Source organism: Rana temporaria, chromosome 1 (genome assembly GCF_905171775.1).
Source record: "Rana temporaria chromosome 1, aRanTem1.1, whole genome shotgun sequence".
Taxonomy (NCBI): domain Eukaryota; kingdom Metazoa; phylum Chordata; class Amphibia; order Anura; family Ranidae; genus Rana; species Rana temporaria.
The window spans coordinates 656,188,593-656,215,350 of record NC_053489.1 but is presented as its reverse complement, the minus strand read 5'-3'; the positions used below and the strand labels follow the sequence as shown (position 1 = coordinate 656,215,350).

Here is a 26,758-nt window from a genome sequence, read left to right as displayed (position 1 = left end):
GGTTTTTTTTTTGGCGAGTAGGAGAACCAATAGTTTCGGTCAAGTGCACGCTGATACCAAATACCGATACTTTGCGGTGCGGTTTGCATCAATACAAATAATTTTGTTGCAAATCACACTGCAAAGAATTCAATTTGAACAGGAATTCCGTGCGATCTCTGTCTGAATCACCTGCGATTTCCCCCACTGCTCCTGTGAGGAAGCAACTCCATAGTGGTTGCTTGGCGCTCAGGTCGCTAGCGGTTAATGCCAACCACAGGCTTGCTAGTGCGGCATCCACATCAGTGATTCTGTCACCGGTGACAGAACTGATATTGTAACATAAGCCCAATGTAGCTCAAATGCCCTCCAAACCTGTGTCAGTTGGCTCAGCATGTGAATAGACTGGCACAAGACAGACAAAGTTGGCTCGTTCTAGTAGACCTATACAAAAAGATGGTTGTCTACACATAGACACCCGACTCCCTGTTAAATAATTGTGAATGAGCTGGATAAAAGATGGCTTTGGCTCCTGGTCTCATCCGGTAGAGAACTCCTGAGACGCATTTTGCCCTAACGTAGAGATGCACATGACTTGGAAGGCTTCTTCTTTATTTTTTTTATTTTTATTAATTTTTTCCTCCTTTCTCAACCATTGGTTACTTGGGACCATATTGTTCCTCCAGAGCTGTGGCTGATTGACCTCTTATTTGATGGTGTCTGTATAATCCTGGTTCCAATGTCGCTTGGGAGAGTCGGCAGAATGACACCAATGCCCTTTTTTAGATGTCTCAATGCTTGGCACTCTGACCACCAGTGGTGGGGGGACATTGCTCCCTGGTCACCAGTGGTGGGGGGACATTGCTCCCTGGTCACCAGTAGTTGGGGGGACATTGCTCCCTGGTCACCAGTGGTGGGGGGACATTGCTCCCTGGTCACCAGTGGTGGGGGGACATTGCTCCCTGGTCACCAGTGGTGGGGGGACATTGCTCCCTGCTGGTCACCAGTGGTGGGGGGACATTGCTCCCTGCTGGTCACCAGTGGTGGGGGGGACATTGCTCCCTGCTGGTCACCAGTGGTGGGGGGGACATTGCTCCCTGCTGGTCACCAGTGGTGGGGGGACATTGCTCCCTGCTGGTCACCAGTGGTGGGGGGACATTGCTCCCTGCTGGTCACCAGTGGTGGGGGGACATTGCTCCCTGGTCACCACATGCTTACACTCTCCTGTGGATATCCATATACATGTGTGGTTTTTATACTTTTGTGAGTATTAATTTTTTACTTTTTTCTTTGTAAGTAAACTTTCTTGGAACTTGCTACACCAGCGTGGTCGCTCTGTCTCCCTCCCTTTACCAGGGATGGGTGACCACCTTCCCTGGTCACTGGGGGGGCTTCTTCCCTTTACCAGGGGTGGGTGACCTTCTTCCCTGGTCACCTGGGGTGGGTGACCTTCTTCCCTGGTCACCTGGGGGGTGCGGGGACCTTCTTCCCTGGTCACTTGGGGTGTGAGGGGACCTTCTTCCCTGGTCACTTGGGGTGTGAGGGGACCTTCTTCCCTGGTCACTTGGGGTGTGAGGGGACCTTCTTCCCTGGTCACTTGGGGTGTGAGGGGACCTTCTTCCCTGGTCAATTGGGGTGTGAGGGGACCTTCTTCCCTGGTCAATTGGGGTGTGAGGGGACCTTCTTCCCTGGTCACTTGGGGTGTGAGGGGACCTTCTTCTCTGGTCACCTGCGGGGTGAGGGGACCTTCTTCTCTGGTCACCTGCGGGGTGAGGGGACCTTCTTCTCTGGTCACCTGCGGGGTGAGGGGACCTTCTTCTCTGGTCACCTGCGGGGTGAGGGGACCTTCTTCTCTGGTCACCTGCGGGGTGAGGGGACCTTCTTCTCTGGTCACCTGCGGGGTCAGGGGACCTTCTTCTCTGGTCACCTGCGGGGTCAGGGGACCTTCTTCTCTGGTCACCTGCGGGGTCAGGGGACCTTCTTCTCTGGTCACCTGCGGGGTCAGGGGACCTTCTTCTCTGGTCACCTGCGGGGTCAGGGGACCTTCTTCTCTGGTCACCTGCGGGGTCAGGGAACCTTCTTCTCTGGTCACCTGCGGGGTGAGGGGACCTTCTTCTCTGGTCACCTGCGGGGTGAGGGGACTTTCTTCTCTGGTCACCTGCGGGGTTAGGGGACTTTCTTCTCTGGTCACCTGCGGGGTGAGGGGACCTTCTTCTCTGGTCACCTGCGGGGTCAGGGGACCTTCTTCTCTGGTCACCTGCGGGGTCAGGGGACCTTCTTCTCTGGTCACCTGCGGGGTGAGGGGACCTTCTTCTCTGGTCACCTGCGGGGTCAGGGGACCTTCTTCTCTGGTCACCTGCGGGGTCAGGGGACCTTCTTCTCTGGTCACCTGCGGGGTCAGGGGACCTTCTTCTCTGGTCACCTGCGGGGTCAGGGGACCTTCTTCTCTGGTCACCTGCGGGGTCAGGGGACCTTCTTCTCTGGTCACCTGCGGGGTCAGGGGACCTTCTGATGATTTCAGCAGGGGTTCCCTAAGATAAAGTTATTTCAAGGGTTCCTCTCTGGCACAAAAGTTAAAGAAGGCTGCCCTAGTTGGAGTTCCACTTTAAGTCATGTGAGCCCAGGCTCCCTGCCACTGAAGGCTTCAGGCATCACATCTATGAAGAGGGATATTTCCAATCTCTCTCCTCCGAGGTGATGCTTGGCCTCCTCCAGCTGCAGCTGAGCGTAAACTTGTGGTTTGGACAAGCAGTGGAAATAACTGTATAGAATCTCATCCAAAAACCTTACATAATAAAGTCCTGTTGATGTTGTACAATGCAGCATTCATGGTTCAGCCTCGGCTCCATCTTGCTGTGTTCTGTATGAGCGCGCGCCGCGATGCTCCAGAAAAGTGGCGTGCTACGTATTGTAGAAAGCGTGTAAAGTCGTTATCTGTGTCCCTGCTGTGGCTCTGTAGTTACCGGGCCCCCAAGCTATGACAAACAAAACCTCATATGATATTGCAAAGTAATAAAATGAATATTTTTTTTATAATAACCTATAATTGAAATGTGTGTTTTTTCTTTTTGCAGTTCACCTCCTTTCGGATACCATTCAAGGGGTCAGCGCCACAACGACAGGGGTTCAGTACCAGCAGTCATGGCTCTGTATAATGTGAGTATATGGGTACACTGTATACACCAAGGCTAATATGATCGTTATTTAACCACTTAAGCCCCAGACCTTTAGGCAGCTAAATGCCCAGGCCAGGTTTTGCGATTTGGCACTGCATAATTTTAACTGACAATTGCGGGGTCATGCGACGTGGCTCCCAAACAAAATTTACGTCCTTTTTTCCCCACAAATAGAGCTTTCTTTTGGTGGTATTTGATCACCTCTGCGTTTTTTATTTTTTGCGCTATAAATAAAAATAGAGCGACAATTTTGAAAAAATTCAATATTTTTTACTTTTTGCTGTAATAAATATCACCCAAAAACATATATAAAACTTTTTTTTTCCTCAGTTTAGGCCGATACGTATTCTTCTACCTATTTTTGGTAAAAAAAATCGCAATAAGCGTTTATCGATTGGTTTGCGCAAAATTTATAGCGTTTACAAAATAGGGGATAGTTTTATTGCATTTTAAATTTTTTTTTTTTTTTTTTTTTTTTGTGACTGCGACATTATGGCCGACACTTCGGACAATTTTGACACATTTTTGGGACCATTGTCATTTTCACAGCAAAAAAATGCATTTAAATTGCATTGTTTATTGTGAAAATGACAGTTGCAGTTTGGGAGTTAACTACAGGTGGCGCTGTAGGAGTTATGTTTCACCTAGTGTGTGTTTACAACTGTAGGGGGGTGTGGCTGTAGGTCTGACGTCATCGATCGTGTCTCCCTACAAAAGGGATCACATGATCGATGCAGCCGCCACAGTGAAGCCGTGTTTACATACGGCTCTCCCCGTTCTTCATCTCCGGGGAGCGATCGCGAGGGGGCGGCTAGAAACGAATAGCCGCCCCCTCATCCCGGATTGCTCCCTGAGGCTTACCGACCGCCGCATGTACCGGGTGGGGGGTTCCCGATCGGACCCCCGACCCGCGGAAAGGCAGCGACGTGCGGGCACTTCGTTCTGCCTGTCCTTGCCATTTTGCCAACGTATATGTATATGCGACGGTCGTTAAGCGGTTAAAGACGCAATACTTTTTCAGTATTTTTTTGCTTTGGCGTATTGCTTAAGCGCAACTCCATATTTTTATTTCTTTTTTTCTTGTCCACCTTCCATTAACCACTTCAATACTAGGCACTTATACACCTTCCTGCTCAAGCCAATTTTCAGCTTTCAGCGCTGCCGCAATTTGAATGACAATTGCGCGGTCGTGCTACACTGTACCCAAACACCATTTTTATCATTTTGTTCCTACAAATAGAGCTTTCTTTTGGTGGTATTTGATCATCTGTCAGACGCGAGTGAGGAAAAGCCGATCAACGGCTCTTCCTGTTTACATCGTGATCAGCCGTGATTGGACACGACTGATCACGTGGTAAAGAGCCTCCATCGGAGGCTCTTTACCATGTGATCGGCCGTGTCCAATCTCCGTTGGAGGCTCTTTACCAAGATCGGTGTAGCGGTACGTCAGACTGACCTACCACACCACCGATCGCCGCGACGCGCGCCCCCTCGGGCACGCAGCGTCTGTTTTATATGATGTCATATGACGTCCAGTCAGGATAGCGCAACCACCGCCCAACCGTAATTTTGCTATAGGCCCGGGGCAGTAAGCGGTTAAAAAAAAAAAAGTCCTCGCCACCTCTATTTTTAGCACTGCACTCCATATTCTCCTCTACTCTCTCTTGGTTAAATGATGCCCAGTATCCTTCAGCTCAATAAGTTCACACATGCTTTGCTCCCTGAAGAGCAATCTACGTTCATATAGCTCTTCAGAGAGCATTTGACAGGTAGTGGGGAAGTGTTGTATCGTGTTTAACTTTAACCCCTCGAACCCGCTTTTTGTCTTTGAATCCTGCACTAGCATGCAGCAAACCGAATTGCAAGCAGTTGCAGGGCGCTTGCAGTGTGGCCCCATTCACTTGTACACCCCCCAGCTAAAGAGGGTAGCAGAAGAAATTGATTCAATGTATCGCCACAGGATGGCACTGTGGATACCAAAATGGTCTAGATATGTGCCACGTCCTTTAAAGTGGAGTTCCACCCATAAATATAACATTACATCAGTAGTTTAAAAAAAATTTCATTAGTCCTTTACAAATTTTTTTTTTTTTTTAGATGCCTTCGAAGTGTTGTTGCTAGGCAGAATAGTTAATCTTCCCTCTTCCTGCACCTAGGTGCTTAATGCTTCCTAACCTACACCGCACAGACTCCTGGGAATGTAGTGGGTGTAACTTTCCAGGAGTCTGTGCACTCCCCAGTCTCAAAGAATCATGTGACTTGGACAGTACAGGTGCTGAAACCTGATCTGAAACCTATTACACTGCTTGTGCAGCACTGAGCATGTGCGAGATCTGCAAGGCTGAAATCCAGGAAGTCATACAGTCTGGCTTCATGATGCCCACACTTAAGATGGCCCCAGTCAATTTCTATTTTATAAAGTGTCTAAATGCTGTAACAACCTAACAAAACGGACCTTAGTTTACAGACTAACTTTACTAGAATACATTAAGCTTGTGTATTACAGGGGTATTTATATTTAAAAAGTGAAATTGTGGCCGGAACTCCGCTTTAACTAGTTGCCGCCCGTGTCAGATATACTGTGTCAGATATACTGCGGCACAATGGCACTGGTGGGCGAAATCCCTCACGGGTACCCGATGCGCGGGCGCCGCCGGCCACAAGCGATTGCGGGCGCCAGCACAGGGATTTGTGTGTGTGTGTGTGTGTAAACACACAAATCCCTGTGCTGTCAGAGGAGAGGAGCCCTATCGTTTTTTCCTACAGTAGGAAAAACTATAGGACTTCTCTCCTAGTCACTCACATTCCCACACAGTAAGAACATGCAGGGGGGGGGACAAATATTTAACCCCTTTCTCGCCCCTTAGTGTTAACCCCTTCCCTGCCAGTGACATTTACACAGTAATCGGCACTGATCGCTGCATAAATGCCAAGTGTCAAAAGCCTCTGATCTGTCCGTCGCATTGTCGTAGTACCGCTAAAAATCACAGATCACCGCCATTACTGTAAAAAAAATAAAAATAATAATGCCATAAATCTTTCCCATAGTTTGCAGACGCTAAAACTTTTGCGCAAACCAATTTATAAGCTTATTGCGTTTTTTTTTTTTTTTTTTTTTTTTAACAAGAATATGTAGAAGAATATATATTGGCCTAAACTGAGAGTTTTTTTTTTTTCTTTTACTTTTGGGGATATTTATTATAGCAAAAAAGTTAAAAATATTTCCCCCGCCACCCCCCCCAAATCGTCGCTTTTGTTTTATAGCACAAAAAATAAAAACCGCAGAGGTGATCAAATACAGTGCCACCAAAAGAAATCTCTATTTGTGGGGAAAAAAGGACGCAAATTTTGTCTGGGTACAGTGTCACATGACCGCGCAATTGTCAGTTAAAGCGACACAGTGCCAAATTGTAAAAAGTGCTCTGGTCAGGAAGGGGGTAAAACCTTCCGGGGCTGAAGTGGTTAAATTTGGAGATATCAACTCTGCATTATTATTTCTAAAGAGGGTAGCGGTGGTGGGGGGGGGGGGGGGGTTTCTGGTGTAAGAGTACCAACCTGCCTCAACTGGAGTGTTGCCGCCCCTCCAACCTTGTGTGAAAAAGCCTTTACTGTAAGCCCAGGGTTTCAAGGACCCCTGGAGGTGCGTCATCAACTCGCCCTGGACTCACTGGAGACTGATACAATAAACTGCACTGACCACATCGCATGGCGCCATTCCCTCCCTGCACCATAGAGGACCCACCTTCAACTGTCGCGAGAGGAAGAGGACTGGGGGGGGGAGGTTAGGTAACATGACCAGACTGGAGACCGCTCCAAAAAGGAAGCTTATTCTAAAAAAAAAAAAAAAAGGGAGCAGCTCCAACAGGGACGTCACGGCGCAAGCCTCAAATTAGCGGTCATCGGGTGTGGAGCAGCTCAGTATGGGGACACATCAGATAACCGCATTAGATGCACTGAAAGAAGTAAAATGGCTTTTGAAACAATACATAAGGGGACTAAAGTGTGACTTATAAAATTCTACCGGATCTATAAACCAGTATCTCATGTCGGTTAGAAGGACAAATGGCTCCGTGTTGGTGAACACCGAGGAGGTCAAGCGATAAGCTCTCCTCTGCGCAGACAATGGCCGGCGCGTTGGGTATCACTTTTCTTACAACATCCCCTGAACTTTGGAAAGCCAACACCTTGCAAATATTGTGAGCTGATAACAGGTTTCATATAGATCCATATAAACAGAAATCAGAGAGTTGTGTCTAGGGAATTATAAAAGGCAATTTTGACTAAAAGCAACCAGCAAACAAAGAGCTGGAGCCGGTTTTCTCTTACTATTCACTGCTATTGAATCAATCAAAGAGAGAGAGAGACTGTACATTGTGCTTTGATTATGCAAACACGCGGTAACAGGTTCTCATTTTGGGAGGAATCGTAAGCGGTATTTAAAGTGATACTCAAGCTAAAAACTTGTGCGTCCCTCCATGGATGTGTCTCCCCAGACCATCACTGACCCACCACCAAACCGGCCATGCTGAACGATGTTGCAGGCAGCATAATGTTCTCCACGGCTTCTCTAGAGCCTTTCATGTCTGCTCAGGGTGAACCTGCTCCAGTGGCGTCACTAGGGTTGGTGTCACCTGGTGCAGTATAACATGGTGTTAACTCCCCCCCCCCCCCCCCATCATCATCAGCATTAGACCAGCTCAAGGTGGGGGTGGCTCAGTCAGCTAATATAAATTATATAGTGAGTGTTGTCTGTCTGATGGGGGGGGGGGGGTGTGCTGCTGGCTATATATATATATATATATATATATATATATATATATATATATATATTGCACCACCCAACCCCCCCCCCCCCCCCCCCCCTTGCCTATCATACTTGCACAGGGCGCCAGACCCTGAGACTGAGAGAGTACCGAGTGTCTGTGTAGTGACATCACACAGTGCAGTGTGAGATGTGACAGGCTGAGGCTCGCTGGCTCAGTAGGGTAGGGAAGAGCGGCGGAAGGAGGAGGACACACACTTGGCGCGGCTGCGGCGCTGGAGGTGTTGTTCCAGCCCAGCAGGGTGAACGAACGAACAGGTCAACTGTAAACAAAAAAATGTCCACCGCTGGGAGGGTGTCACCCGGGTGTGGACCGCTCCCCCCTAGCAACGCCTCTGACCTGCTCTCATCTGCGAAAAGCACAGAGTGCCAGTGGCGGACCTGCCAATTCTGGTGTTCAATGGCAAATGGCTGCCATTGATGGTTACAGTGAGGCTGCAATTGATGGGCACAGTGAGGCTGCAATTGATGATTTTTTTCCCCTGAATTTTCCCGGGACGACGGCGCGGCTATTCGTTTCTAGCCGCCCCCTCGCGATCGCTCCCCGGAGCTGAAGAACGGGGAGAGCTGTATGTAAACACGGCTTCCCCGTGCTTCACTGTGGCGGCGCATCGATCGAGTGATCCCTTTTATAGGGAGACACAATCGATGAAGTCAGTCCTACAGCCACACCCCCCTACAGTTGTAAACACACACTAGGTGAACCCTAACTCCTACAGCGCCCCCTGTGGTTAACTCCCAAACTGCAACTGTCATTTTCACAATAAACAATGCAATTTAAATGCATTTTTTGCTGTGAAAATGACAATGGTCCCAAAAATGTGTCAAAATTGTCCGAAGTGTCTGCTATAATGTCGCAGTCACGAAAAAAATCGCTGATCGCCGCCATTAGTAGTAAAAAAAAAATAATAAAAATGCAATAAAACTATCCCCTATTTTGTAAACGCTATAAATTTTGGGCAAACCAATCGATAAACACTTATTGCGATTTTTTTTTTTTTTTACCAAAAATAGGTAGAATACGTATCGGCCTAAACTGAGGAAATTTTTTTTTTACATATATATATATATATGTTTTTGGGGGATATTTATTATAGCAAAAAGTAAAAAATATTGCATTTTTTTCAAAATTGTCGCTCTATTTTTGTTTATAGCGCAAAAAATAAAAACCGCAGAAGTGATCAAGGACGCCAATTTTGTTTGGGAGCCACGTCGCACGACCGCGCAATTGTCTGTTAAAGCGACGCAGTGCCAAATCGCAAAACCTGGCCTGGGTATTTAACAACAAAATGGTCCGGGGCTTAAGTGGTTAAAGAACAGCGGTTTAACCTTAAACTACTTAGAGGGTTCTTTACTGTAAGAGTGGCAAGGATGTGGAATTCCCTTCCACAGACAGTGGTTTCAACGGGGAGCATCGATAATTAAAAAAAAACTATTAGATAAGCACCCATATGACCACAAAATACAGGGATATACAATATAATACTGACATAAAATCACACACATAGGTTGGACTTTGATAGACTTGTGTCTTTTTTTTTTTTTCCAACCTCATCTATGTAACTATAAACTATAGCGGGGGTAGGCAACGTTCAGCACTCCAGCAGTGGTGACACTACAAAATCCATTGTGGATCTACCTCCGGGAGTCATTTCCGTGGCGGTTTGTCTTACAATGCCTTTTGGGACTTGTGGTTCCTCAACAGCTGGAGTGCTGAAGGTTCCCTACTCCTGATCTATATTATTGATTTAGTAATCAACGTCATTATCCTAAATGTCGGAAGACGTTCTAAGATGGACTTTTTTTTTAAATCCGAAGTGGAAAAACATGTTTTCTCTCTGGGAGATCCAAACAGATTATAGACAATGAAGGAATAAACTTGCCGCGTCGAATCGAACAAACTCTCGGGGCTTACCGCTCGTTTGCCAAATTGCCCGATTTGTATAAACTTGGCAAAGTGCTATCGCAGTGTCCATCACCGCACCATTCACAAGTGAAATCCTCCATATGGATCTGATTACAGGATAATTGTTCAGGCCTGCACAGAACAATGGCTCTATTCAGGCTCCCTCTTCTTCATCTGCCGTGTACAAACTCTCTGAACAGGCTGACGTCACAATGCTGAAATAACTGGAAGAGAACCCTGGAGACTCGTCAGGCTTTCAGAGTGCTTATCGAATACTAGATGGGTCATGAGATCATATGTGATACGACCACTTCAACACAAGTGTCAGGCATTATTAAAGGAGAACCATCTCCTCACGGCTGTTTTTCTTCAGCACCGCTCACCTGTTCTTCAGAGTTTTATTCAGAAAATGTTCCCAGCAAATCCAGCGTTGTCCTGCTGCGATCCATTGCCACAGCCTGGGTCTTCTCTTGTGGTGTCATCAGGAGCCGGCTGTCCAATTCAGGTTCTTGAAGCTGGCCCCCAATAAGGCATCATTAGATCTGCCCTCCGACCGCTTCTGAGACATGTGGCGGGAATATCCTAGGAGACTGCAATCACTCGGAGGAGGAGCTGGAGGAGGAGAGCGGCCAACAAAAACCAAAGCTTTTGAGGTCAAAAGCTTCAACTTACAATGAGTGGCACAGAAGGAGGAGCAGTATAGGGGAAGGGGCTGGCAATGATTTTTTTTCCTAATAATAGGCTTTGTTGGCAGTGCCGTCCAAGGGCCAGGAGAGGCGGGGGGGTTGGCTTGACCACCCCCCAATGTGTGGCACCTGGGGGCGAACCGCCCGATTCCCTGCCCTCTACTGGTAAACAAATATTGGCGTATAACACGGACACACGGCAAATTATGCGGCGATAAATACAGTAAATTCATGATGATTAACGTCCCGATTCTATTTTCGTCATAGTTTTTGTCAGTTGACGAAAATGTGCTGCACTTTTTAGTTTCGTTTTCATCACTGTTAGTGCCCATTCACACCTAGGCGTATATACGCCTGTAGCGCGACGCCGCAGCAGACCCTGATACGCTGGAGGGGTGAGTTTACATTTACATCTCCATGCCGAAACGCCTGAAGCCCAAAACAAGTCCCGGACCTTTTTTTCAGGCGGCTTTCTGCGTTCGGCCATAGCTGACAATGTTGTCACCCCTCCTGTGTATGTTACCGCGGCGTATTTTACCGCGTTTTGTCGCGGCAAATCGTGGGACAAAACGCCGTAATTTGTCGCGGCAAAATACGCCGCGGTAACATACGTCTAGGTGTGAATACAGCCTTAAGGAAAACATTTTTTTGCCTAAAATTAATGTCTGCACGGTAGACAGACAGAATAGTGTAATGATTCTGTTAAAAAACGAGTAAATACCTATTAAATTCCTTCATCTATATCACCTCCGGCATTCTAGTTTATGTTCTCTCATTCACTTCCTGGTTTGCGGCATTCGTTCATGCAAGAACTACATTTCCCAGTATGCATTGCGGCACACCCAGTAATTCACACCTCCTTGAAGTCTCTAACACGTAGAGAGCGTCCTGCTGCACAGATGTAGTTCCCAGGAGGGGGCGAGCACGTCACTGACCACCGCAGTAAAGCCTCCCTTCACGGTGGTCAGTAAAATCAGACAAGCAGGAAGTGAACAGAACAGAGAAGAAATAGAGCAACTTCTGAGCAAAAACGAACAATGAGGAAGTGAAAAGAGGAATGTCTGCAGATAAAGGATGCTTATTATGAAAAAAAAAATTTCCTTTACAACCCCTTAAAAAAGCCACCGACTAAAATTATGACAAACATTTTTGTTGACGAAATTAAAGCGGGGGTTCACCCTAAAAACGATTTTCTAACATTACATCCAGCTCACTCTCTACATTCACAGTATGCCGTTTGTTTTTTTGTTTTTGCTGTACATACCTCGTACAGCTATTTTCTTCCCCGGCTTCCGGGTCGGGACTCCCGCGGGAGTGGGCGTTCCTATCCAGCAGGTGATTGACGTGATGAAAAAACGACCTCCCCCCGTCGCATAAGGAGCGTCACGAGTTGCCGAAAGAAGCCGAGCGGCGAGTCGGCGCTATACGGCGACTGCGCACCAACATTCGGCTTCTTTCGGCAACTCGTGACGCTCCTTATGCGACGGGGGGAGGTCGTTTTTGTCATCACGTCAATCACCTGCTGGATAGGAACGCCCACTCCCGCGGGAGTCCCGACCCGGAAGCCGGGGAAGAAAATAGCTGTACGAGGTATGTACAGCAGAAAAAAACACGGCATACTGTGAATGTAGAGAGTGAGCTGGATGTAATGTTAGAAAATCGTATTTAGGGTGAACCCCCGCTTTAACAACGTAACGTAGCTGACATCTCAAAGTCTACCTTTTGGTGTACTTGACGTGAGGCACACTTAAAATGGCCATGTAGCATGTCTACTCCCTGTTCTTTTATTATTTTTCAATTAAAACATAAATTATTTATTTTTAATACATTTTTTTTTTGTTAATTTTATTTTATTGTTAATTTTCTGCTTATTCCACAGTTGCACTATAAAGTCACTTCAGCGACGACATGTCTGTATCAGTCGGCTGGAGAGGCCGCAGAACTGGGGGGAAAATTCCTGCGAAGTTCGGTTTGTCATCCTTGTTCTGGCTCCTCCCAAAATGGTGAGTGTATTTGGTAGGGGGAGGGGTCCAAACTGAAAATGAATTTAAAAAAAAAATACGGTAAAAAAAAATCAGTTGTTAAGGTAAAACTAATACCCAGGAAGGCCTCAGTGGACCAAATGAGCAGTTTATAAAATGTCCACATAAAACCTCCATACAAAAATGCCCATTATGTAGGGGAAAAAAATTGCCTTTTTTTGGGATCTCCTGTCTCAGATAACAGATACGTAGAAGGGATTACTGTAATTAATGAAAGCTTTTTTGGCACAAGAACAGGTTAATGATCAACAAAAGGAGCTAACCTAGCTTTCATTTTTAAATCCTTTAAAACTTGGTGAACCCGTTAGAGCCGGTTCACAGTGGGGCGACTCGGGATCCGACTTGAAGTCGCCTCAAGTCGTCCCAAGTCGCGCTGTCGAGAAAAACAATGCAAGTGAATGGGCGCGGTTTTAATACACACGACTCGAGTCGCTCCGACTTCAAAAGAAGTTCCTGTACTACTTCAATCCGACTTGTAGGCGATTTGTACCCATTGATTTCAATGGAAGTCTGATCCAAGTCTGATCCAAGTCTGATCCAAGTCTGATCCAAGTCTGATCCAAGTCTGATCCAAGTCTGATCCAAGTCTGATCCAAGTCTGATCCAAGTCTTAACTGAAGCGACTTTCCAGGAAGATTACATACATTTCTCAGGCAAACCTCTCCCTCCCCCTCCCTCCCCTAGAGCTGATTGTTGTTTGATTGGCCACTGGAAAGTCTCCTGTCCTGGAGACGACTTCAAGTCGTGTTGTAAATCGCCCCAGATCGCCCTGTGGTTCATGCTCAAGTCGTGTCGGCGTCGCCTCTGAAAGTCGCGCTGGAAGATGTGTCGGCCTAGTGTGAACCGACTCTTAAAAACCAAAATGGTGAAATGTCCCAATTTTTGTCAAAAACTTTTTAGGAAAGCTAAAAACACGCAACTTTGCTACTTCCTAGTTCTCTCCACCTAATGTCCTGGAGATGTAATGTCAAAGGAAATTGCTTTGGTCTATGGCTTCTGGTTGGAGAACAGTTTTATCCCGGATGGGAAGCCAAAAACGCTTCTCTTCGTGGCGTAGTAGATCATTTCCCTACGGCCGGCTTAAACAGAAACGGTCACATATGTACTGCTGTTTCTGTTGATGCATATCCTATAGGCCCCGGCAGTGTGTATGACTCAAGGTTGTACGTAAAGCACTCTGGGTCTCAACTCCTTCCAACACCTTTTGGAGATATTCGATTTCCATATTGCCTATTCAATAAGGGGAACTCTCCTTCTCACTGGTATTTCCCCCTTTAGTAGAAATTTGCAAAACTGTCCACAAATCCCTGACAGTGACTCAGTGACATTTGTATCCATTCCGATGTGCAAACTTCCTTCAGTTGCATGATGCTTGTGGGTTTCCTTCCACTTTCAAATCCCCCTACGACATGGGACTCATTTCAGGGGCTTTGACTATGCCAGTCCATAGCTCTCTATTTCGCCATTTTGAGGCATTTAATTTGCTTGTTTGGTTTGGAAGATTCAGGATTCAAGGTTTAACTTCCAACTTTTGGACAGCTGGCCTCACGTTCTTATCAAGCAGAATTTACAGTTGGGTCGATGGCTGTAAGCTGTACTGGCCCTGAACCGGCAAAGAAACCCCTTTTTTCATAACCTTTCCACCACCATGCTTCATTTTAAATTTGCTGTCTTTGTTTCGCCCCCGATATGTTTACTGTAACCATGGCCAAACAACTCTCTTTGATGCTATATGTTGGGTTGAACTGGATGGCCTTATGTCTTTTTTTAACCAGATTAACTATGTGGAATGGCAAACTAGTCTTCCTTAAATGGTCTTTTTGGACATTGGAATATTTTTCCTGGCTCTTTCTATGCTGGTTAAATGATCATGTGTGGGCTTCACATCGTTTTTCGGCTTCTGAAAAACGACAAAAAAAAAATTCGAACATGCTGCATTTTTTTTATCGTCGTTTTGAAAAATTTAGTTTTTCGTGTTGTAAAAAATGATCGTGTGTTGGCAAAAACGACGTTTTAAACCCGCGCATGCCCAGGAGCAAGTTATGGGACGGGAAGCGCTCGTTCAGGTAAAACTACCATTCATAATGGAGATGGCACATTCATCACGCTGTAACAGACAGAAAAGCGCGAATCGTCTTTTACTAACACTGAATCAGCTAAAGCAGCCCAAAGGCGAATGGAACTTCCCCTTTATAGTGCCGTCGTACGTGTTGTACGTCACTGCGCTTTGCTAGATCATTTTTTAAAAACGATGGTGTGGGCAACATTGTTTTTAATGATCGTTTCATGCTGAAAAATGATCGTGTGTACGCGGTATCAGGGTTGACTTATCCTTTAAAATCAAACAGAATCAGCTGTGTAGGAGGAATGAAACTGGGTGAGGAAAAGCCATGCTCTGCTACAAGCTGATCACAAGGAATCCGCTAAAAGCAGCCCAAAGGCGAATAGAACTTCCCCTTTAGAGTGCCGTCGTACGTGTTGTACGTCACCGCGCCTTGTTCATCATTTTTCAAAAACGACGGTGTGTGGGCAACATCGTTTTTAATGGTGAAGTTGGAAAAACTTCGTTTTTTTGGACGTGCTGAAAAACGATGGTTTTTTTCATGCCGAAAGACTATCGTGTGTACGCGGCATAAGATCCACTTTGACACCAACCATACAAAGAGTTACCTGTAGGTCCTGCAATAGCATTTTTAGGTTGTCTTGTACACACGAACGGAAATTCCAACAGAAAAAGTCCGATGTGAGCTTTTGCATGAAAATTCCGGCCGTGTGTATGCTCCATCGGTCTTTTGCTGTCGGAATTTTTGCCAACAAAAGATTGAGAGCTGTTTCTCAAATTTTCAGATGGAAAATCAGATCGTCTGTAGCAATTCCGAAGCATGCTCGCAAACAATTCGATGCATGCTCGGAAGAATTGAACTTCATTTTCTCAGCTCCCCGTAGTGTTGTACATCACCGCATTCTTGACGGACGAAAGTTCAGAGAACTTTTGTGTCACTGTGTGTATGCAAGCCAAGCTTGAGTGGAATTCCGTCGGAAAAAGCATCCAAGGTTTTTCTGACAGAAAATCCAATCATGTGTACGTGGCATTAGACTTTTAGCAAAAGGTCCGCTTGGGTTACATATTTGGGGCTGGTCAGTCCTGGTTGCAGATTATTTATTTTTATTACAGTGGAAAGATCCTCCAACGTCTTTAATTTGTCAGTGAACTCCAAACTCAAGCCCGGGGCCAAATGTGGCCCTTTGTCTTTTCTGGCCCTTGGGGAACTATTCCTCCCACAGACACCAACAAAGGGGCATAATTCCTGCCACTGAAACCAACAATAGGGCATAATTCCGGCCACTGAAACCAATGATGGGGCACTATTCCTTTCACCGACTTCCATAATGGGACACGCTCCCTCTCACTGGCACCAATGGTGGCACACTCTCCCTCCCACTGGCACCAATGATGGCACACTCTCCCTCCCACTGGCACCAATGGTGGCACACTCTCCCTCCCACTGGCACCAATGGTGGCACACTCTCCCTCCCACTGGCACAAATGGTGGCACACTCTCCCTCCCACTGGCACCAATGGTGGCACACTCTCCCTCCCACTGGCACCAATGGTGGCACACTCTCCCTCCCACTGGCACCAATGGTGGCACACTCTCCCTCCCACAAACTTCCAGGCCAGGACATTTGCTACTCCCACTGGCCACTGTTCGGCCCCCTTAAAGTTTGCATAACGGTAAACCAGCCCTTTGGTTAGGAATCTTGGAGACCCCAATTTTAGATCTTGAGAATGAATACACAATGTAAATTTTGTGTCATTTGTTCAACACCAATTAATTGATCTAATTGATTGTAACTATTGTCAGTGAAGGAATTCTGTACAGATAGGTGCCGTTATACCCGCTGTTTGTGTATTGTGCTCTCCGGATCTTCTTCCCTCATACTGTTTCTTCTTGCTCAGAAAAGTACCAAAACTGCGACAGAAGTTGGGCGGACGTTTGCCACAATGTTTTCAGACATCGCCTTCAGGCAGAAGCTCTTAGAAACCAAAACCGAAGAGGAGTTTAAGGAGGCGTTGGTCCACCAGAGGCACCTCTTGACTGTAGTGAACAGACATTCATCAGTAAACGATGGCCATAAAGTCCACAGCCACAAACCATTAAAGGTAAGTGTCGGCAAGCTTTGTCGCATCTCCAGATAAAAAAGCTTATTTTCAGCTAAAGTGCAAAATAGTTAGAACCTCTGTTGCTGTCTGTGTCCCCACTTGGGAGATTTCCCTTCACTTCCTGCCTCCGTGATGCACAGAAACAGGAAGGGATGGTAGATCTGCCTAATGCCTAGAAAGTGTCAACTGCAATACAGTGTGTACCCCTTAGAAAAGACCAGCGTTTACAAAAGGCCCCCATTATGTATTACTTTGGTTTTCATGCCATTATGCATTTAAAGGGTTACCCCACCCAAATGTGACATATTCATATATTGAAATTCGGCTGGTTCCGCAGGGACTAGACAAATTTTGATCCATATGTGGGCAGGCTGGGTGTGCCCAAGTCGATCCATCCATCGAATTGGGTACAAACAGCTTGACAGATTTTTTTTCTGCATGCGATTTGCTGCCAGTGGATATAACCGCTAGCAGTAATCATTGTATTCTGCCAGGTGGGAAGGCTCATTCCATTGGTGGCCAGTTGGAAGAATGTTCCTTGCCATGATGGCCATTGGGTAGAATGCTCCTTACGTTGATGGCCAGTGGGAAGAATGTTCCTTACATTGGTGGCCAGTGGGAAGAACGCTCCTTACATTGGTGGCCAGTGGGAAGAACGCTCCTTACATTGGTGGCCAGTGGGAAGAAAGATCCTTGCATTGGTGGCCAGTGGGAAAAATGATCCTTGCATTGGTGGCCAGTGGGAAGAATGCTCCTTGCATTGGTGGCCAGTGGGAAGAACGCTCCTTGCATTGGTGGCCAGTGGGAAGAAAGATCCTTGCATTGGTGGCCAGTGGGAAAAATGATCCTTGCATTGGTGGCCAGTGGGAAGAATGCTCCTTGCATTGGTGGCCAGTGGGAAGAACGCTCCTTGCATTGGTGGCCAGTGGGAAGAAAGATCCTTGCATTGGTGGCCAGTGGGAAAAATGATCCTTGCATTGGTGGCCAGTGGGAAGAATGCTCCTTACATTGGTGGTCAGTGGGAAGAATGCTCCTTACATTGGTGGCCAGTGGGAAGAATGTTCCTTGCATTGGTGGTCAGTGGGAAGAACGCTCCTTACATTGGTGATCAGTGGGAAGAATGTTCCTTACATTGGTGGCCATTGGGAAGAATGCTCCTTACATTGGTGACCAGTGGGAAAAATGATCCTTGCATTGGTGGCCAGTGGGAAGAATGTCCCTTACATTGGTGATCAGTGGGAAGAATGCCCCTTACATTGGTGGTCAGTGGGAAGAATGCTCCTTACATTGGTGGCCAGTGGGAAGAATGTTCCTTGTATTGGTGGTCAGTCGGAAGAATGCTCCTTACATTGGTGGCCAGTGGGAAGAATGTTCCTTGCATTGGTGGTCAGTGGGAAGAACGCTCCTTGCATTGGTGGCCAGTGGGAAGAATGTTCCTTGCATTGGTGGTCAGTGGGAAGAACGCTCCTTGCATTGGTGGCCAGTGAGAAGAATGCTCCTTACATTGGTGGCCAGTGGGAAAAACGCTCCTTACATTGGTGGCCAGTGGGAAGAATGTTACTTGCATTGTTGGCCAGTGGGACGAATGCTCCTTACATTGGTGATCAGTGGGAAGAATGCTCCTTACATTGGTGATCAGTGGGAAGAATGCTCCTTACATTGGTGATCAGTGGGAAGAATGTCCCTTACATTGGTGATCAGTGGGAAGAATGTTCCTTACATTGGTGATCAGTGAGAAGAATGCTCCTTACATTGGTGATCAGTGGGAAGAATGCTCCTTACATTGGTGATCAGTGGGAAGAATGTTCCCTACATTGGTGATCAGTGAGAAGAATGCTCCTTACATTGGTGATCAGTGGGAAGAATGTCCCTTACATTGGTGATCAGTGGGAAGAATGTTCCTTACATTGGTGATCAGTGAGAAGAATGCTCCTTACATTGGTGATCAGTGGGAAGAATGTCCCTTACATTGGTGATCAGTGAGAAGAATGTCCCTTACATTGGTGATCAGTGGGAAGAATGCCCCTTACATTGGTGGTCAGTGGGAAGAATGTTCCTTACATTGGTGATCAGTGGGAAGAATGCTCCTTACATTGGTGATCAGTGAGAAGAATGTTCCTTACATTGGTGATCAGTGGGAAGAATGCTCCTTACATTGGTGATCAGTGAGAAGAATGCTCCTTACATTGGTGGCCAGTGGGAACAATGCCCCCCCCCCCCCCCGCCCATCCTTACAGATGGCTAGAAAAGATCATTGGTGTCATTCAGCTGACTCTGCCATATGGTGTTGGGCCTTTAACTATGCACCATCAGATGGGAAGTCAATCAACTTCAGCTCAAGGACGCCTAGCAACCTCTAGAGCAGGGGTAGGCAACCCTCCTGCTGTTGTGGAACTACATTTTCCATGAGGTATTGCAAGGCTGGCAGTTACAATTACTCCCAGAGGCATGATGGGACTTGTAGTTCTGCAACAGCTGGAGGGCTCCAGTTTGCCTACCCCTGCTTTAGAGGAACCGTGGCTTGAGAATGGCTGATCCAGATTGTGTGCAGTGGTTTTCGGCTTCTTCGCATACCACAGTGCAAGATCTGTAAACCTTGGCTCTTGTTGAGGGGATAGAAAATGGCAACAAATGGTCCAAAAGAAATCGGAGGGCCTATTTTTTTTTTTTATTATTATTATTTTGCTGCTGTTTTTGTGATATCTTTTTGCCTGTATTTATTTAGTGATTTGGCTGGTTTATGTGAGTGCTATTTTTTTTTTCTTTCTGTTCTTTTCATCTCCTTCTGGAGGATTTACTACTGTTCCCAACCACCGGGCCTCCCAGGCAGGTCTGCCACAGCTCCCTCTTCTGTCTGCTGGTCTGTGTCTGAGAACCGTGGTCTGGCCATCCTTGCTAGCTACAGGGGGCTGGCTGGTGGGTTCCTCAGGGGCAGGAAGTGTTTGTCAGCTGTAATGCTAAAAAAAACAAAAAAACTGTACCCCAGAGTTTAAATACTGATGCAGCCGCATAGTAGAAATACTGGGGGTACATTCAGCAATAGAGACTTCCACGTTCTGTTAATATATTACATTTCTCTATCTGCTTGTCTATACTGGTATAATGCTGTTCTCTTAAGCTTATTCAGTAACACTTTGGAAAGAGAAGTTGTGAAGTGCAGTAACCTGGAGCACTTTGAGAGATTTCCCCCTCCCTTCCTGTTGTGGCTCTGAGACAGGAAGTGAAGTCAAATCTCCCCCAATAACACGGGCATACAAAAAAAGCAGATGGGAGTTTTAACAATTCTCTCTGCTATCCAAAGCTAAAAAAAAAGTAAAAAAGGCTTGGCTTAAAATATACACTAAAGGACATCATGAGAGACATATAGATGGAGTCACTGCTGATCTACTTCTGAAAATGAAAATGCTACTTATCTGGCTGTAATACAGATGAACGCTCAGAATCCTGGATCTGGGACAAGTATGGATATCAGTTCTGGCTTCCACTTGCTACCTTTTTAGTTCTGGGTCACTCAATCAGAAAGTATTGAAGCCCAGAGACCACTAATGGTGTTTTCAGGAGTAAAAGAAGAACTTCGGCCTCCCATTAAAATAGCCCCACTCCCACACACTTGCCTTTTTTGGTGTTCTTTTTATGCTGTAATAATATATTTACAAGTCCAAGGGATCCAGAGTTGTCCAATTATGGCACCCAGCTCTACTACTCCAGATCGTGTTCCACGCCGCCATCTTTATTAACACCACTGTGAGCCAGCCATCTCTTCTTGGTTCTTGCAGTTGCCCTCCCAACCTCCAAAGTCGTGGCTACAGAACTCTGAGATCTTACGTTCACGTAAGCATACTAGAAGGTAATGCCTTCCAGCATATCTGACATCTGTATCCTAGGAAGCAGCAGAAGGAAAACTTAGGGGAGAATGATGGCAAGGGGATAGGCTAGACCAGGGGTATCAAACACCATTTTATTGCGGACTGCAATATGGTTGCCCTCAAAGTGCTGGTATTATCAGAGTACAGGGGTGCGCTGCGTACAGGGGTGCACTGCATACAGGGTGCAGGGTTTAGGGGTGCGCTGTGTAGAGAATGCAGGGTTCAGGGGTGTGCTACGTGCAGAGTCCAGGATTGCACTATGTACAGAATGCAGGGTTCAGGGGTGTGCTACGTGCAGAGTCCAGGATTGCATTATGTACAGAATGCAGGGTTCAGGATTGCGCTACGTACAGAATGCAGGGTTATGGGGTGCGCTACGTGTGTAGTCCAGGATTGCACTATGTACAGAATGCAGGGTTCAGGGGTGTGCTACATGCAGAGTCCAGGATTGCATTATGTACAGAATGCAGGGTTCAGGATTGCGCTACGTACAGAATGCAGGGTTATGGGGTGCGCTACGTGTGTAGTCCAGGATTGCACTATGTACAGAATGCAGGGTTCAGGGGTGTGCTACATGCAGAGTCCAGGATTGCATTATGTACAGAATGCAGGGTTCAGGATTGCGCTACGTACAGAATGCAGGGTTATGGGGTGCGCTATGTGCGGAGTCCAGGATTGCACTACGTACAGAATGCAGGGTTCAGGAGTACGCTACACCAAAAATGCCCGAACAAGGACCTCCTATGTCTGGGATTATTTTAATAAAAGCTGCAGATTTAAATATGTTGAAAATGACTTTGGGAATAACGTTAACATGTTAAAGCACGTGATTAGTTTTACATCTAAGCCAGTTTGTGTTTCCCTAACACCTAATAAAACAAGGGCCGCTCTCCAGCAACCTCTCCTAATACTGTTGAACCTGAAATGTTCTGTATCAAAGACTGACTCTCAGCCAGATGTGATTGGATCGCTCATCGCCCTTGGGAAGCGTCAGTAAGTCTTGTTATAACCTGCCAGTTCCTCTGCTGCACTTGGCGAGCCGCGCTGTAGGAAGGAAGTCTCCAACGATGATTGTAGATAATAGAGAATATATTTACTTCCTGTTTTGTACAGACCAGCCAGCCCTCAGCGCTAGTGATGGACGAGCCGTGCAATGCTACACAACACCTTGTTCTGTCTCAAGCTCCTACCCGTTTCATTGCGCTAACTGCTTCAGCTTTGTGACATTGCTGGTACAGAAACTAGTGACATCATTGTCTGAAATGTCATCATGGCCAAATGATGGTGATGTTTTAATGTGATGTAATCATTCATTTCATGCTGCATGTGTTATGGCATACCCAGAAACATGCTGTCCAGGTGTGCGTGTGTAGATATATGATGAAACCAGATGTATCTCCTTTTTAGCTAAGGATGCTTTCCTTCTGTATCAGTTAACCTACAACCAATAAATGGAATATAATCCAAATTGAATCAATATTTGGTGTGTCCACCCTTTGCACTTAAAGCTGCATCGCTTCGCCTAGGTACACTTGTAAAATTTTAGGAACTTGAGAAATATGTTCAAAATATCTTTCGGTACTGACCACAGATGTTCCTTAGTACCAGATAGACTCAATGACGTTGAGACCAGGGCTCTGTGGGGGCCATACCAACTCTTCCAGGACTCCATGTCCTTCTTTACACTGAAGATGGCTTTTTATGACTTTAACTGTTCGCTTTAGGTCAGTGCTCTGCTTGGCAATTAATTTGGGACTGGTAGGATGCCTCCCTGATGGTATCTGCCTGTTAAGGGAGCTTACAATCTAAGGTCCTTAACTCCCATCCATACATAGGCATACTAGGGCCAATTTAGACCGAAGCCAATTAACATACCGGAGTACCCTAGGGTTGCCATCTCATGACGTTCAACCCAAACACATATTATACAGGTTCTGTGGCTGATTAAGTTGGTAATTAAACCCAATTGGTGCCTTATCTGCATTACATTGGCCTCAGAACCTGTGTAATTCATGTGTACGGGTTTAAAGGGACGAGGTGGCAGCCCTAGAGTACCCAGAGGAAACCCGCGCAGGAAGGACATGCAAACCCCAGGCAGGTAGTGCCATGGTTGAGACCGTAGTGCTGCTACGCAAAAGTGCTAACCACTTAGCCACTGTGCTGCCAACTGCCTGGACTTTTCAACATTAAGGAGACCATTAATTCTGACCAAATTCACAATTACAAGTGCAGAAGATCAGGCCTAAACCTACAACGAACCTCCTCCATGCTTCACTTTTGCCTGTAGACACTCACCCTTGTACCAGGCTACAGGCTGTCGACCTTGTACCAGGCTACGGGCCTTCACCCTTGTACTGTACCAGGCTACGGGCCTTCACCCTTGTACTGTACCAGGCTATGGGCCTTCACCCTTGTACTGTACCAGGCTACGGGCCTTCACCCTTGTACTGTACCAGGCTACGGGCCTTCACCCTTGTACTGTACCAGGCTACGGGCCTTCACCCTTGTACTGTACCAGGCTACGGGCCTTCACCCTTGTACTGTACCAGGCTACGGGCCTTCATCCTTGTACTGTACCAGGCTACGGGCCTTCACCCTTGTACTGTACCAGGCTACGGGCCTTCACCCTTGTACTGTACCAGGCTACGGGCCTTCACCCTTGTACTGTTCCAGGCTACGGGCCTTCACCCTTGTACTGTTCCAGGCTACGGGCCTTCACCCTTGTACTGTTCCAGGCTACGGGCCTTCACCCTTGTACTGTTCCAGGCTACGGGCCTTCACCCTTGTACTGTTCCAGGCTACGGGCTTTCACCCTTGTACTGTTCCAGGCTACGGGCCTTCACCCTTGTACTGTTCCAGGCTACGGGCCTTCGCCCTTGTACTGTTCCAGGCTACGGGCCTTCGCCCCTGTACTGTTCCAGGCTACGGGCCTTCGCCCCTGTACTGTTCCAGGCTACGGGCCTTCGCCCCTGTACTGTTCCAGGCTACGGGCCTTCGCCCCTGTACTGTTCCAGGCTACGGGCCTTCGCCCCTGTACTGTTCCAGGCTACGGGCCTTCGCCCCTGTACTGTTCCAGGCTACGGGCCTTCGCCCCTGTACTGTTCCAGGCTACGGGCCTTCGCCCCTGTACTGTTCCAGGCTACGGGCCTTCGCCCCTGTACTGTTCCAGGCTACGGGCCTTCGCCCCTGTACTGTTCCAGGCTACGGGCCTTCGCCCTTGTACTGTTCCAGGCTACGGGCCTTCGCCCTTGTACTGTTCCAGGCTACGGGCCTTCGCCCTTGTACTGTTCCAGGCTACGGGCCTTCGCCCTTGTACTGTTCCAGGCTACGGGCCTTCGCCCTTGTACTGTTCCAGGCTACGGGCCTTCACCCAGGCTGCCTTCAGTGACAGCCAGATATTGCATGTTTGGGTTCATCATTCCAGACCACCTGCTACTGTTTTTATACCCACCAGTTTCTTTTCCATGTCGAAGGTATGGCTTTTTAGCAGGTACGTCTTCCATGAAGACCACTTCATGGAAGTGGTCTTTATGGAAGACTTCTCCCGAGTGTTCATGGTTGTACCAGGGTCCTGATGGTTTCTGCCAAATCTGATCTGATGGTGCAACGAGACATCTTCCAATTAAAAAGGAAAGTGCGCAGGATCTGTCTTTTAACTGCTGCACTAAGTTTCCTTGGCCAAGCGGACCCTTTTCAGTCCTTAGTGTTTTGTTGCCTGTTTCTTTGTGCTTTGGCAAAGGATTTGGACAACACCTCTGAGAACACCTTTCTTCATTGGCATTTCTGTCTCTGAGAGGTCTTGATACAGTAAGACCACCCTGTGTCTTATGCACAGTGTTTCCAATGTTTTGATTTAGGTGGCTTTGTTTTACCTTTTTTGTATTTTTGACCTTGAACTGCCTTCAGAAACCTCAGCTTGTAGCAGAGCATGGCTTTTCCTCACCCAGTTTCATTCCTCCTACACAGCTGATTCTGTTTGATTTTAATTTTGATTTGGTAAATCTGAAGACAAAAATCTACAGAAAATCTAATAGTGTGCATGGGGTCTAACACTAAAATCTCTAAATCTACAGACCTCCACAATCTAACACTAACCCTGTAAAGAATAAATTTGTATACGTACCTTTTTCGAAGCCGATTCGACTCGATCCCACGCTGAGCTGTCAGCTGCATCTTCGCTGTGGAGGCAGTTGCAGAGGACACAGCCGACAATGGAAGACCCATAGTAAGTCTATGGGTGACATCACTCCCTATTCATTTCACAGCCGTTGTCAGCTGTGTCCTCAGCAGAGTAGGGTGGACTTCCCTACCTACATGTTCTCTTGCTGATTATTAGCACTTGCGCTGCTCTGCCTTGCCGGCTGACTAGGGACCAGTGTGGTACATGATTTTTATTTTGTACCAGCGGGAGCCGCTTTTCAGGGCATGACCCCGGCTTGAAACGGCACAGCATGCCCTTTCAAGGCGGTGCATGTGCCGTTGAAGTCGTAGCTCGGGGAAATTTCTAATATCTCCGAGACTGTGCTTAATCTAGGCTTACCTGTAGGTGCAACTTGTCCCCGAGGGTTTACAACCACTTTCATGTACTTCAATGTCGGGTGCTGCGCTGCTTGACATTGCAGTGCAATTCAGGCCGGTGCACTGCGATAAAATGGAGCATGTCTGCATTTGAATGTTGCAGTGTGAATGGGACGATTGTTACCTGCAGTGAAAGACGGTTTGCCATGCGGTTAAACGTTTGTCACTGCACATAGTGTGAATTGGTACTAATTGGTTAATCATGCACTGGACCCTATGCCTGCAAAATCCTACAACTGTTTGCAAATACACCTAGGAGAATTGATGCCATCCTGAAGACAAAGTGTGAACATACCCAATGGTTGTTAATTGATTTAAAAATACCAAATTAAAAATTCACTCTGCAGCATTTTTCCATCGAGTGCCTACAATTTTGTGTGTATATATCTTTATAATATCATTCACATAGACATCAACTGGTCTTTAGTCCTAATAAAAAAAAAAAATACTCTAACTGCTGATGTTTCCAAAAAGGACACTTGCCTGTCCAAGTATCCAGAGCTGTCCTCATGTGGGCCCGGTTCTTCACCAATCTTCGGGTGCAATCTTCGGCATGTTTACTAAGGGAAGCCGGCTGTGACTCCTTTGCGGCGTCACAGGCGGCTTCCCACTGTGCATGTGCGTGCCACTCTGTACCTTGTGAATTGTCCCGCAGCCTTCCCAGGAGGAGGGCGTGTGGGGTGGGGCGGGGGTGGGTTGGGTGACTTCTGCTGGACTGTGGGAGCAAGTACCTGCTATAACTAGGTAACCGTAAGCGCAAAGTTCCACTTAAAGGCGGACAAATGAATCCAGTGTGATTTATGCAGCTTAAATCTGCTAAATACATTCTAGTTGCATCAAAACAAGTTTCAATTTTTTTTTCCTTTCAAAAGCGGCCACAGCCGGAATAGGAAAGCCTGTTCCCTGCCAGCATCTGCAGAGTGAGACCCTTAAAGGGGTTGTAAAGGTAAATGTTTTTTCACCTTAATGCATCCTATGCATTAGGCTGCATTCACACCTAAGCGACAGCCGCGTCCGCGTGTAGCGGCAGATTTGCCGCGATTACAAATGTTTCATTTTTTTTTTTTTTTTTCTAAAGTATTCCCATTGCTGTCTATGGGAAAACGCGCCTGTCGCGTGAAAAAAAGGGTCCGGGACTTTTTTTCAGGCGACAGGCGTTGCGCGTCTATGAGATGTGAACCATCTCCATAGACGGCAATGGGAATTCTCCCCTCTAGCGACAGAAGCGTCCCGCGTCGGGCGTTTTGTCGCTTAGGTGTGAATGGGGTCTTAAGGTGAAAAAACATCCGACGGTACCGAACCCCCGTTTTACTTACCTGACTGCTCAAGTCCCGCGTGCGTCCACGTGATCCTCTTCGGTTCCCAGCCTGGCCGTTGATTGGCTAGGCTGGACGGATTGATAGCAGCGCAGCCATTGGCTGGCGCTGCTTCCAATCACAGCGGATGACGCGCCACACCAGGGGGGCGGGGCTGAGTGATGCAGTCAGCGGCTATGCCCGCCGATGTATCACGGGAGCGCGCTCGCAAAAGCTTTCCAC

The 26,758-nt window shown here is 47.0% G+C and overlaps 1 protein-coding gene across 2 annotated transcripts in view; it reads left to right on the top strand.

The window, feature by feature from the left end:
- SLC4A11 (solute carrier family 4 member 11) overlaps window positions 1–26,758 on the top strand; it is a 253,703-nt gene that overhangs the window by 146,898 nt on the left and 80,047 nt on the right. For both annotated transcript variants that reach the window (XM_040335512.1, XM_040335511.1), the window contains exons 6-8: window positions 3,054–3,135; window positions 12,449–12,572; window positions 16,573–16,776. In XM_040335512.1, the coding sequence (XP_040191446.1) occupies window positions 3,054–3,135; window positions 12,449–12,572; window positions 16,573–16,776 (410 nt within the window). The remainder of the gene's footprint in view (window positions 1–3,053; window positions 3,136–12,448; window positions 12,573–16,572; window positions 16,777–26,758) is intronic.